The sequence below is a fragment of the Opisthocomus hoazin genome, chromosome 28 (genome assembly GCF_030867145.1).
Source record: "Opisthocomus hoazin isolate bOpiHoa1 chromosome 28, bOpiHoa1.hap1, whole genome shotgun sequence".
Classification (NCBI taxonomy): Eukaryota; Metazoa; Chordata; class Aves; order Opisthocomiformes; family Opisthocomidae; genus Opisthocomus; species Opisthocomus hoazin.
The window spans coordinates 3,660,992-3,673,161 of NC_134441.1; the positions used below are offsets into that span (position 1 = coordinate 3,660,992).

The 12,170-nt window shown below is 67.8% G+C and overlaps 2 protein-coding genes across 2 annotated transcripts; both read right to left on the minus strand.

Moving 5' to 3' along the window:
* Positions 1 to 348: 348 nt before the first annotated feature.
* LOC142364714 (PH and SEC7 domain-containing protein 4-like) lies at positions 349 to 3,530 on the minus strand. The gene is made up of 8 exons (XM_075444786.1): positions 3,278 to 3,530; positions 2,355 to 2,492; positions 2,192 to 2,272; positions 1,239 to 1,351; positions 936 to 994; positions 722 to 812; positions 587 to 630; positions 349 to 515 (listed from the first exon to the last, which is right to left on the minus strand). The coding sequence occupies exons 1-8, from the start codon at positions 3,319 to 3,321 to the stop codon at positions 510 to 512; spliced, it is 576 nt and encodes a 191-aa protein (XP_075300901.1). The 5' UTR covers positions 3,322 to 3,530; the 3' UTR covers positions 349 to 509.
* A 360-nt stretch (positions 3,531 to 3,890) lies between these two features.
* LOC142364682 (uncharacterized) lies at positions 3,891 to 8,316 on the minus strand. The gene is made up of 3 exons (XM_075444695.1): positions 8,244 to 8,316; positions 4,426 to 7,195; positions 3,891 to 4,323 (listed from the first exon to the last, which is right to left on the minus strand). Exons 1-2 carry the CDS (start codon positions 8,314 to 8,316, stop codon positions 5,382 to 5,384), a joined length of 1,887 nt encoding a protein of 628 aa, XP_075300810.1. The 3' UTR covers positions 3,891 to 4,323; positions 4,426 to 5,381.
* Between the last annotated feature and the right edge of the window lie 3,854 nt (positions 8,317 to 12,170).

The following is a 12,170-nucleotide window of genomic DNA, read 5'->3' on the forward strand; positions in this document are numbered from 1 at the left end:
TACCACCCCAAATTTGCCCCCCCTGCACCCCTACATACCCCGATCCCCCCCAGATCCCCCAAAACCCCCAGTCTGCCCCCATACCACCCCAAATCTGCCCCCTCTGCACCCCTACATACCCTGATCCCCCCCCGCAGACCCCCCCAAACCTCCAATCTGCCCCCAAACCACCCAAAAATCTGCCCCCAAACCACCCCAAATCTGCCCCCTCTGCACCCCTACATACCCTGATCCCCCCCCAGAGCCCCAAAACCCCCCATCTGCCCACAAACCACCCCAAATCTGCCCCCCCCCCGCACCCCTATGCACCCCGAATCCCTCCCCCAGCCCCCCCCCACTCACTTTTCTTGCCGTCAGCCTCGGCCAGCACCTTCCTGGCCAGCAGCCCCGACGGTAGGTGACAGCCCCCGGCCCCCCCCGGCAGCTCCAGGAAGGGGTTGCTCTTCTTACGGCCAGGGGGGGCCAGGCTGCCCCCCCCAACTGCATCTTCCTCCTCCTCCTCCTCCTCCTCATCCCTATAGGGGTGGCTCAGCATCACGGCGTGCCCCCCCACCCCATATCCCCCTCCCCGTGACCCCCTACTCACGCTGCCCACGCCAGCTTCTCGCTGCGGATGGAGCCGTACAGAGCCTGTAAGGGAAAATGGGGGTGCGGGGGGGGGGTCCAAGGGGGTGTCCCCCCCCTTCCAGCCTCAGTGACACCCCCCCCCCCCCCAGAATACCTTCAGCTGCTCCCTGGGGAAATCCTGCCCCGTCCATCATCCCGCTCAGGTTGGCCACGAACTCGGCGCTGGTCATGGCACGGCCGAGGCGCTGCGGGAGGGTGCGGGGGGCGTGGGTGCTCTCCCTCCGCCCCCCCATAATTTTGCACCCCGAGCCCCCCAAAAATTCTGGGTGTGGGTTTAGGGGGTGATTTCCCCCCCCTCCTTTCCTTACCTGCCCGTGGAGGTCGGTGTTCAGCAGCATGATGGCACAGGTCAGTGAGTGCACAGCGTCTGGGGGGGGCGTGGGGGGGTCAGGGTGGGGGGGTCCCCCCCAGGCGAGGGCACCCGGCACCCCCACCCCAATGGGTGCGGCTGGGGGTGCCCCACAGCGCTGGGGAGGGGATGGGTGGTGAGCGGGGAAACTGAGGCACGGGGTCGAGGGGGTGAGGGAGCTTGGGGGGGGGTCTGGGGGTGGATGGGGGTGGATGGGGGGGCATGGGGGGGTCTGGGGGTCCCCCCCCTCGCGGGGTCTCACCGGGGGAGGGGAAGGCGCCGGGGTTGCAGCGATGGTAACGGCGGGAGAAGTGGCTGAGGATGCGCTCGCGCTCCTGCGTCTCGCCCGTCAGCACCAGCGCCTGCAGGAAGGACCTGGGGGGCCCCCCCCGCCATAGCAGCGGGACCCCCAAAACACCTAAACCCCCCCCAGACGCTGCCCCTCTAATCCGCCCCCCCCAGACCCCAAATCTCCACCGTCTACAGCCTGATGGACCCCAAATCTGCCCCCCCCAGACCCTAACAACCCCCCCTGCACCCCAAAAAAGCCCAAATCCACCCCCCCAGACCCCAAAACTGGGGACACCCCCCCCTCGGGACCCCGGTGGACCCAGATGGCCCCACATCTGGGTCTGCCCACCCCCCGAGGAAGGCAGCCCCAAATCTGCCCCTGAAGCCCCCAAATTACGCTCCTGGAGCCCAAGAGAGGCCAAGCGCCCCTAAATCTGCCGCCCCCCACCCCCAAAACACCCCAAATCCGTCCCCCCCCAGACCCAAATCTGCTCCCAGACCCCTGAACACCCTAAATCTGCCCTCCCGGCTCCCCAAACCCCCCAAATCTGCAACCGTGGACCCCAAAACATCCTAAATCTTGCCCTCCCGGCCCCAAAATCTGCCATACCTGCCCCCCCCCGACCCAAAATACCCCAAATGTCCCTCCCCGGACCCCAAAACTCCCCAAACCTGCCCCCCCGACCCCAAAACACCCAACTGTCCCTCCCTGGACTACTGAACACCCAAACTTGCCCCCCCCGACTCCAAAAGACCCCCCTCATCAACCCCAATCCACCCACCTGGACCCCAACAGCCCCCAAACCCCCCCAAACTCTCCTCCCCCCCCAGCTCCCCCCCCCTCAGCTCCCAGCCCTCCAGCCATGCTACAGATTTGGATGGGGGGGGGGGCTCTTTGCCCCCCCAAACCCCCCCCATCACTACCTGAGCGCCTGGTCCAGCGTCTGCCCCCCGAACTGGAAGAAGTCCAGGTACTCCCGGGCCACCATCCCGCTGAAATCATTGCTGGGGGGGGGCGACAAGAGTTTGGGGGGGGGTCTCCACCCCGGGGACCCCCCAAAGGGTCTGTGCCCCCCCCCATCCTCACTTCTTGCGGAGGAACGCGGCCACCTGGGACTTCTTGAAGCCGTCGAGGTGGAAGAGGCGGGCGGCCAAGCGCTGCGCCTCCCCCCGCAGCCCCCCGTTTGCCAGCGCCGGTGTCACCGGGGACCCCCCCCGAGGGGACCTGGGGGGGGGCACGGGGGGGGTCAGACAGTGCTGGGGTGGGGGGGGTCACCTTGGCTCTGTCTCGCTGGTTGGGGCGGCTGTGGGGGGGGATTGGGGGGGGACTGGGGGGTCGGGGGGGGAATGGGGGGTCAAGGGGGTGGGGTGATGGGGAGGCATCTGGGGGGGCTTGGGGGACAGACGGACACATAAAAAGGGGGTTCGGGGGGTCATCCAGCACTGAGGGGGGGGGATCCCCTTAATCTGCCCTGCTGACTGGGGGGGCTGTGGGAGGGGATGGGGGGGACTGGGGGGGTCGGGGGTTGGGGGGGTGGTTGGGGGGACAGACGGACAGAGAAGGTGGGGGTTTGGGGGGGGTCATCCAGCACTGGGAGGGGGGGAGCCCCTTAATTCTCCCCTGCTGACTGGGGCAGCTGTGGAGGGACTGGGGGGGGCTGGGGGGGGGCCGGGGGGTCCGGAGGGGTGGACAGACAGATGGCATGTCTGGGTGGGCAGACGTACAGACAGGATTTGGGGTCGGGGGGGGTGGGGGAGCAGAGAGGGGTGCGGGGGGGCGTGGATGGGGAATAGGGGGGCAGACGTGGGCTGGGGGGGTCGAGCAGGGTCTGGGGGACCGGTGGGTGCCGGGTGGGGGGGGTCTGGGACAGGGTTTGGGGTGGGGGGGGACGGACAGACCTGGGGGGGGGGTCTGGGGGGACAGCAGGGCTTTGGGGTGGGGATGGAGGGGGGGGGACGCCCACTTGGGTCTGGGGGTGCTGGGGAGGCGGCGTGGCCGGCGTCCCTCACCCGTGGGTGCCGGCGGGGGGGTCCGGCGGGGGCTTCTCGCCCATCTCGGGGGGCAGCTCCTCCGTGGCGGGGCGCGGTGGCAGGGGGGTGGCGGGGGGGGCCCTCCGCCTCGTCCCCCCGCCCCGGGCAGGAAGCCCCCGGGGGCAGCGGCAGCCAGGCACAGCCGTGTCCCGGCACGGGGGGGGCCCCCCGGGACCCCCCCATCACCCCCGCTCCCGGGGGAGCCCGTGGCGGCAGCGAGGAGAGGGGGGAGGGGGGGCAGGGGGCTGGGGGGGGGCTGGCACCCACCCCCCAGGGACGATAATGAGGGGGACAGGGGTTTGGGGGGGGGCAGAGGGCTGGGGGGGGGCTGGGTACCCCCCGCCCATGGGCTGATAGGGGGGTCTGGGGGGGAGCTGGGGTCTGTGGGGGGGCTGGAGGCTGGGGGGAGGCTGGAACCCCCCCGCCCATGGGCTGATAGGGGGGCTGGGGCGGGGTTGGGGGGCTGGGGGGGGCTGGTACCCCCCACCATGGGCTGATAGGGGGGGCTGGGGGGGGCTGGGTTCTGGGGGGGGCTGGAGCTGGGGCTGGGGGGGTGCTGGAACCCCCCGCCCATGGGCTGATAGAGGGGTCTGGGGGGGAGCTGGAGGCTGGGGGGGGGTGCTGGAACCCCCCACCCATGGGCTGATAGGGGGGGCTGGGGGGGAGCTGGAGGCTGGGGGGGTGCTGGAACCCCCCGCCCATGGGCTGATATGGGGGGGTTGGGGGTTTCTGGTCTCCCCCTCTTTGGGGCAAATCAGGGGGAGTCGGGGGGGGTCTGGTACCCCCCTCCCAGGGGGGGGGTTGGGGGGCTGGGGAGGGACAGATCCTGGTGTCCCCCTCTGGGGGTGACAGCAGGGGGGTACCCGGGGCTGGGGGGGTCGTGGTCACCCCCCCTCGGGGTAAGGTCCGGAGGGCCGGGGGGGTCCCAGCCCCCCCATTCCGGCCGTAGGGGCTGGGGGGGTCCCCAGCTGCTGGGGGCAGATCCGGGGGGTCGGAGAGCGCCAGGCCGGGGGGTCGGGGGGGTCCTGGGGGGGGAGAAGACACAGCGGGGGGGGGTGTCCCCATCAGCATCTCTGCCCCCCCCCCCCCAAAAAAAGCACCCCCGGGGCTGGGGGTGCCGCACTCACCCCGCTGCGCGGCGCTGCTGATGTCATCTCCTGCCGGGTGGCACCCAACGGGTGGGGGGGTCCAGGGGGGGGACAGGGGGGTCCGTGCCCCCCCGGTGCCCCCCCCGGCAGCGTCCCCCTCGGTGATGTGCAGGGTCGCGCCGTGGGGCCGGTAGAGGGGCACGCGGTGGGCACCCATGGGTGCTGACCCCCGGCTCTGGAAGAGGGGGTTGGTGTGGAAGTGGGGCTCCTCCTCCTCCAGGTCCTCCTCTTCCTCGGCGTCTTCCTCCCGGGAGGAGCGGCCGTCGTCATCTTCATCATCCTCCTCCTCTTCGTCTTTGCTGCTTTCGGGGTCCCGGTGGTCGGTGTAGGGTGGTCCCACCCATGGGCATGGGCTTGGGGGAGATGGTCCCACCCATGGGCACGTTCTCCTGCGAGATGGTTCCACCCATGGGCATGGACTTGAGCGAGATGGTCCCCTCCATGAGCATGTTCTCCTGCAAGATGGTCTCCTCCATGGGCATGGTCTTGGGCAAGATGGTCCCACCCATGGACATGGTCTTGAGCAAGATGGTCCCATCCATGGACACGTTCTCCTGTGAGATGGTCCTCTCCATGGGCACGGACTTGAGCAAGATGGTCGTCTCCGTGGGCATGGACTTGGGTAAGATGGTCCCCTCCATGGGCATGTTCTCCTGCAAGATGGTCCCACCCATGGGCATGGTCTTGGGCAAGAAGGTCCCCTCCATGGGCATGTTCTCCTGTGAGATGGTCCCACCCACAGACATGGACTTGAGTGAGATGGTCCCATCCTTTGGCACGTGCTCATGCAAGATGCTCCCATCTGTGGGCACGGACTTGGATGAGTTGGTCTCATCCGTGGGTGTGGTCTTGGGCGAGATGATGCCATCTATCGGCGCATGCTCCTGTGAGATGGTCTCATCCGTGAGCACGTGACATGGGGGAGATGCTTCCATCTATGGACATCGACCTGGGTGAGATGCTCCCATCTGCAGGCACATGCCCACGGTCCTCGTTCGAGATGCTCCCACCCGTGGACACGTGCGAGATGCTCTTATATGTGTATCCACAGCCTTGGTCCTCATGGAAGATGCTCCCATCCACGGGCACGGGCTTGGGGCAGATGGTCCCATCTGCAGACACGTGGAAGATGCTCTCATATGCGGATCCAGGGCCTTGGTGCTCATGGAAGACGCTTTCATCCGTGGGCACGGACTCAGGTGAGATGTTCTTATCAACGGCATGGACGTGGGTGAGATGCTGCCACCCGTAGACATGTGGAAGATGCTCTTGAATGTGGATCCATGGCCTTGATGCTCATGGAAGATGCTCTCATCCACAGGCATGATCTTGGGCAAGACGCTCCCATCCGTGGACGTGAACTTGGGCGAGGTGCTCCCATCCGTGGACACATGGAAGGTGCTCTCGTATGTGGATCCACGGCCTTGATGCTCATGGAAGATGCTCTCATCCACAGGCATGATCTTGGGCAAGACGCTCCCATCCGTGGACGTGAACTTGGGCGAGGTGCTCCCATCCGTGGACACATGGAAGGTGCTCTCGTATGTGGATCCACGGCCTTGGTGCTCATGGAAGGTGCTCCCATCCATGGACATGAACTTGGGTGAGGTGCTCTCACCCATGGGCGCATGGAAGGTGCTCTCATATGCACATCCTTGGCCTCGGTGCTCATGGAAGATGCTCCCATCCATAGACATGAACTTGGGTGAGGTGCTCCCATCGGTGGGCTTGAACTTGGGCCAGGTGCTCCCACCCGTGGGCACACGCTGGTGCGAGCCGCTCTCCTCCACAGGAGGCCCACGCCGTTGCTGCGAGGCGCTCCGCGCCGTGACGGCGCTGGCGGCCCCGTGGCCGTGGTGCCAGCTGTCCTGGGGCGGGTGGTCGTGGTCGCCGCCGTCTGGCTGCCCCTCGATGGCTCCCTGCAGCTCCCAGACGCAGAGCTGGGCTCGCACCAGGCTGGCCCAGAAGACGTCGGGGCCGCCGGGCACACGTTGGGTGCCGTGCCGGGCGCCATGTTGGGCGCCATGTTGGGCGCCATGTTGGGTGCCATGTTGGGCGCCATGTTGGGCGCCATGCTGGGCGCCATGCTGGGCGCCATGCTGGGTGCCGTGCCGGGCGCCATGTTGGGCGCCATGTTGGGTGCCATGCTGGGCGCCATGCTGGGCGCCATGCTGGGCGCCATGCTGGGTGCCATGTTGGTCGCCATGTTGGATGCCATGTTGGGTGCCATGCTGGGTGCCATGCTGGGTGCCATGTTGGGTGCCATGTTGGGCGCTATGTTGGGCGCCATGCTGGGTGCCATGCTGGGCGCCATGCTGGGTGCCATGTTGGTCGCCATGTTGGATGCCATGTTGGGTGCCATGCTGGGGTGCCATGCTGGGTGCCATGTTGGGCGCCATGCTGGCTGCCATGTTGGGTGCCATGCTGGGTGCCATGTTGGATGCCATGTTGGATGCCATGTTGGGCGCCATGTTGGGCACCATGCCGGGTGTCATGTTGGGCGCCATGTTGGGTGCCGCGGTGGGTGCCATGGTGAGGGGGGTCACCCCCTCGGCACCCGTCCCTGAGAAGACGATGGCGTCCTGCGCAGCCAGGACCCGGCGGGTGGCGGGGTGGCGGTGAGGGGTAGGGGGTGGCGGGGGTGCCCGCTGGCTCCATGGCACGGTGCCCGTCGCTACGGCGTCCTGCGCAGGCAGCTGCCCGTCCTGCCCAGCGTCCGGTGCCGGGCCCCATGGCCGTGGGTCCTGCCCTGGGGGGGGGCAGGAGAGAGGGGGTGAGTGGGGGTCCCTGCACTGGCGGGGGGAGGGAGGAAGGAGGGAGGGATGGAGGGAAGAAGAGGGAGAAGGGAGGGACATAGGGAGGGAGGATGGAGGGAAGGAAGGATGAAGGAGAGAGGGATGAATGCAGGAGGGAGGGATGAAGGAAAGAGGGAAGGAGGGAGGATGAGGAAGAAGGGCAGGAGAAGGAGGGAGGGAGGGAAGGAAAGATGAAGGAGAGAGGGATGAAGGAAAGAGGGAGGTGGGATGGAGGAAGAAGGGAGGGAGAGGTGAAGGGAGGGAAAGAAGGATGAAGGAGAGAGGGATGAATGAAGGAGGGAGGGACGAAGGAAAGAGGGAGGGAGGAGGGAGGAAGAAGGGAAAGAGAAGGGAGGAAGGGAGGGAGGGAAGAGGAAGGAAGGAGGAAGGGAGGGAGGAAGGGAGGATGGAGGAGAGATGAACGAAGGAGGGAGGGACGAAGGACGGAAGGAGGAGGAAGGAAGGAGGAAGGGAGGATGAGGAAGAAGGGAGGGAGGGAGGAGAGAGGATGAAGGAAGGAGGGAGGGAGGCTGGAGGAGGGATGCAGGGAGGGAGGCGGGAGGGAGGGAAGGAGGAAGGGAGGGATCAGCGGAGGAAGGAGGGGTGGAAGGAGGAAGAGGAAGAAGAGGAAGAGGAGGAGGAGGGAGGAGGGAGAGCCTGGGGAGGGGGAGGAAGGGAGGGAGGGGGTCAGGGTGGGCACCTCCACGCAGGCAGGAGTGGGGGGGGGTCCCCGAGCACCCGCACCCCAGCACCCGCACCCCGTCCCCCGCGTCACCCCCCCGGCCCCCGCGTCACGGCCCCCACGTCACCCGCGTCACCGCCGCCGGCTTCCGGCCCTGCCGGGGCAGGAAAGGGGAAGGGAGGGGAGGGGGGGGCACCCAACCGACCCCACCCCGGCTGAGGGGGGGTGGCTGCACCCCACGCCGCGGAGCACAACCCCATAGCAGCCATCAGAGAAGCCACTATAGGGGCACGGGGGGCGTGGGGGGGGTCACGGCTCACCCACTCGTGTCCCCCCCCGCAGCACCCCCGTCCCGAGGGGGGGGGCACCCAAGGGTGGGGCTTCTTGCAGCATTGGGAGTGGGGGAGGGGTCCCCCAAACCCTGCGCCCGCCCCCCATAAGCCCCCCCCCCACCGGGTCAGGGGGACCCAAAGGGGTGGGGGGGGGGACGCAGAGGGTTATGGGGGGGCTGCGGGGGGACTCCAAAATGGGGGGGGGCCCAAGGCTTCTAAGGGGGCTCTGGGGAGGACCCCAAGGTCTATGGGGGACCCCAAGGGGTTATGGGGGGCTCTGAGGGTGGGGATCCCAAAGGGTGGGGGAGACCCCAAGGGATGTGGGGGAACCCAAAAGGTTGCTGGGAGCTGGGGGGGGGCCCCAAGGGTTGGAGGAGCCCCAAGGGGTGTAGGGGGGACCCCAAAGGGGCGTGGGGGGGAGACCCCAAGGGGTGGACCCAGAGATCTGTGGGGGCTCCAGAGGAGCCTTGGGGGACCCTCAGGGGCCGGGGGGGACCCCAAGGGTTATGGGGGGGCCCCAGGGGTGGGGGGAGGCCCAAGGGTTTTTGGGGGGGCCCTCAAGGCTTGGGGGGGCCCTCCAGGGCCGGGGGAGGGGGCCCTGGGGAGCGATCAGGGCTGTGGGGGGCCCCAAGGGGACCCCGCAGACACCCCGGGGGTCCCGCCCGTGTCAACCCCCCCCCGCTCCCCTCCCCTTACCGGCACTGCCGCGCGCCGCGCGGGGCGTGTCCGCCGCCGGCACCGCCCCCTTCCTCCCCCCGCCCCTCCCGCCGGGGGCGGGGCGAGGAGAACACTGCCCGAGCCCGGCCACGCCCCTTCGCTTAGGCCACGCCCCCTTGGCGGCGCCAGCCGCTGGGTCCGCCCCACGGGGCCCGATCCTGAGCCCCCATGGGGCCGATCCTGCCCCACGGGGCCCGATCCTGCCCCTCCATGGACCAATCCTGCCCCAAGGGGTCCGATCCTGTCCCACGGGGCCCGATCCTTCACCCACAACCCACACACCACAAGCTGAGATGGACTCCATCACTTTATTCCCCCTCCCCGGGGGGGAGGGCACCCCACACGCGGGTGTCCCCCCCCACCCATGGGTGCCCCCACGGTCACTTGCGGCGCAGGTAGAAGGCGGTGATGGAAGGAGGGGGGGCCACGCTCAGGGCCTCCCCCGGGCCCGGGGCTGTGCTGAGGAAGCGCCCGGGGAAGGCGCCGACTCGAAGGTGTGCGTGGTGCCACCAAAGGTCTTGTAGAAGGTGTAGGGGTGGCCTCGGCCCCCGCGAGAACAGGTCCAGCAGCCCCACCTCCTGTAATGGGGAGTGGCACCGCTGGGACATGGCCCCCGGGTGGCACCGTCCCAGGGACCCCTGTCGCCAGGTGCCACCAGCTCGAGGAACCCCAGCCTCCGGGTGATGCCATCATGGGGGGAAGGCACGCTGGAACCCCCACCTCCAGGTGACACTGCCTCAAGGTGCCACCCCCTGGGGAACCCCCACCTCCAGGTGATGCCATCAGGGAGTGATGCCATCCCAGGGAACTCCCACCTCCGGGTGACACCATTTTGGAATGACACCAGCTTAGGGTGCCTCCACTTTGGGTTGCCCACCCTAGGTTGCCCATCTCTGGGTGCCAAACAACCAGGGTGCCCCTACCTTGGGTTTCCCACCTTGGGTTGCCTGCCTTGGGGCTGATCCACCTCGGGCTGACCCACCTCTGCACATCCACCACCCTAGGGTGCCCCCACCTTGAGTTGTCCACCTTGGGTTGACCCACCTTGCAACTCTCCACCTCTGTGTGCCCCCACCTCAGGTTGCCTGCCTTGGGTTGACCACCTCTGCACATCCACCACCCCAGAGTGCCCCCACCTTGAGCTGTCCACCTTGAGCTGTCCCACCTCTAGACATCTACCACCCCAGCGTGCCCCCACCTTGAGTTGTCTACCTTGGGTTGCCCCACCTCTGGGTGCTCCCACCTAGGGTTGCCCATGTTGGGCTGCTGCACCTGTGGGTGCCCTCCACCCTGGGCCACCACCCCCTGCCATGATGTCCCCCACGCTCACCTCCAGCTTCAGCTGGGGCTCGGGACCGGTGCCGCAGGAGAGAGCCAGGGTGCCACCACGGACGCCCACGATGAGGGGACAGCGCCGACGTTCCAGGTGCCGGTTGGGCACCACGCTGATGGGTTCTAGGAGGAGATAGGGTGGGGTGGGTGGGTGGGAGAACCCCATGGGTGGGGTTACCACCCCCTCCCCGCCCAGGGCACCCACCTTCCTGGGCGGCGTTGGCACCCTGCAAACTGGTGGCCACCAGGAGCCCGTTGTGCAGGCAGATGCCCTTCTGCTCCGTGTCCCGCACCACGTAGTGGTAGGGCTGCGCCAGGGGCTTCGTCTCCGCCGAGGATATCAACGTGTCCCCCGATTCTTCTGCCAGGTGACACGGGGACGTGGGGACATGGGGGCGGGGGTCACGGGGGTGCGGGGATGCGGGGTGTCACGGGGACGTGGGGTCTCACAGGGGCGTGGGATCAGGGGACATGGGGATGGGGCACACAGAGTGATGGGCACGTGGGGATGGAGGACGTGGGGACTGGGAGACATGGGGACAGAGGGAGGGGACGCAGGGGCGTCATGGGTGCATGGGGATGTGGGGCTGGGGGACATGGGCACAGGGACAGGGGACACAGGGACATCATGGGAGCATGGGGATGTGGGGAGTCACAGGGATGTGGGGCTGGGGGACATGGGGACAGAGGGACACGGGGACAGAAGGAGGGGACACAGGGACGTCATGGGTGCATGGGGACGTGGGGAGTCACAGGGACATGGGAGTGGGGGACATGGGGCACACAGGAGTGATGGGCACTTGGTGGGGACATGGGGGACTTGGGGACATGGGGACATGGGGGGGGCACAGGGGGTGTCACCGGTGCATGGGGACATGGGGGCAGGCAGGTATCACAGGGACGTGGGGATGGGGGACACGGGGACACGGGGACAGGGCACGTGGGGGCAACGACAGATGCAGGGACATGGGACACGGGGACACAGGGGACAAGTGGGGACAGGGCCCCCGTGCCCGCCGGGCGCTACCTTTCCCCAGGAACTCCTCGAACAAGGCCACCATGTCGGGGTCGATGACAGACTCCGGCGCGTCCCCGGTCTCGGCGCTCAGCCGCGCCATGATGCCCAGCGGGTGCCCCAGGACCTGGGACCACTCCGGGTGTCCCTGGGACCCTCGGCCTCGCTGCAGCCCCGGGAGGGGGCGGGGGGGAGAGAGAGGGGTGAGGGTGGGCGCCGCGCCAGGTGAGGCAAGGCCCGGGTAGGAGAGGAGGGAGAACGCCGTCCCCGCCCCGTCATCGCTCACCTGCAGGCAGGTCTGGGTGCGCGGAACATGGCTGGGCCTGTGCGAGAGAGAAGGGAGCGTGTGGGTGACGTGGGTGGGAGATCCCCACTAACAAACCCTGTTTCCCGGTTGCCAACAGGGTCCTGGTTGTCAGTAGGCTCCAGAGTGAATGCCCTCAGAAGGTTGCCTGCGTGGACCCAGCTTGTCCTCGTCCCCAGCGACACCTGTGAATCCCATCCTGTGTCCTCGGGGTTGTGAGTCCCCCCACTAACACTCCCTCTCTCCCGATTGGTTGCCAATAGGGTCCTGGTGTCAGCAGGCTCCAGAGTGAACGCCCTCAGAACGTTGCCTGCATGGGACCCAGCTTGTCCTTGTCCCCAGCAATACCTGCGAATCTCGTCCTGTGTCCTCAGGGTTGTGAGTCCCCCCCACTAACACTACCGCTGTACTGGTTGCCAACAGGGTCCTGGTTGTCAGTAGGCTCCAGAGTGAACACCCTCAGACTGTTGCCCGAGTGGGACCCAATTTGTCCTCGTCCCCAGCGATACCTGCGAATCTCGTCCTGTGTCCCCGGCGTTGTGTGTTG

Bases quoted from the DNA above. Each gene is read 5' to 3' on its own strand.
- LOC142364714 (XM_075444786.1), bottom strand. From the start codon at position 3,321: ATGGGCGAGAAGCCCCCGCCGGACCCCCCCGCCGGCACCCACGG. The intron at 995-1,238 runs GTGAGACCCCGC...CGCCCCCCCCAG, and splicing joins CGGCGCCTTCCCCTCCCCCG to ACGCTGTGCACTCACTGACC. The intron at 631-721 runs GTATTCTGGGGG...TTTCCCTTACAG, and splicing joins TCCCCAGGGAGCAGCTGAAG to GCTCTGTACGGCTCCATCCG.
- LOC142364682 (XM_075444695.1), bottom strand. From the start codon at position 8,316: ATGCTGCAAGAAGCCCCACCCTTGGGTGCCCCCCCCCTCGGGACGGGG. The intron at 7,196-8,243 runs GTGAGCCGTGAC...GCCCCCCCCCAG, and splicing joins GCGGGGGGGGACACGAGTGG to GGCAGGACCCACGGCCATGG.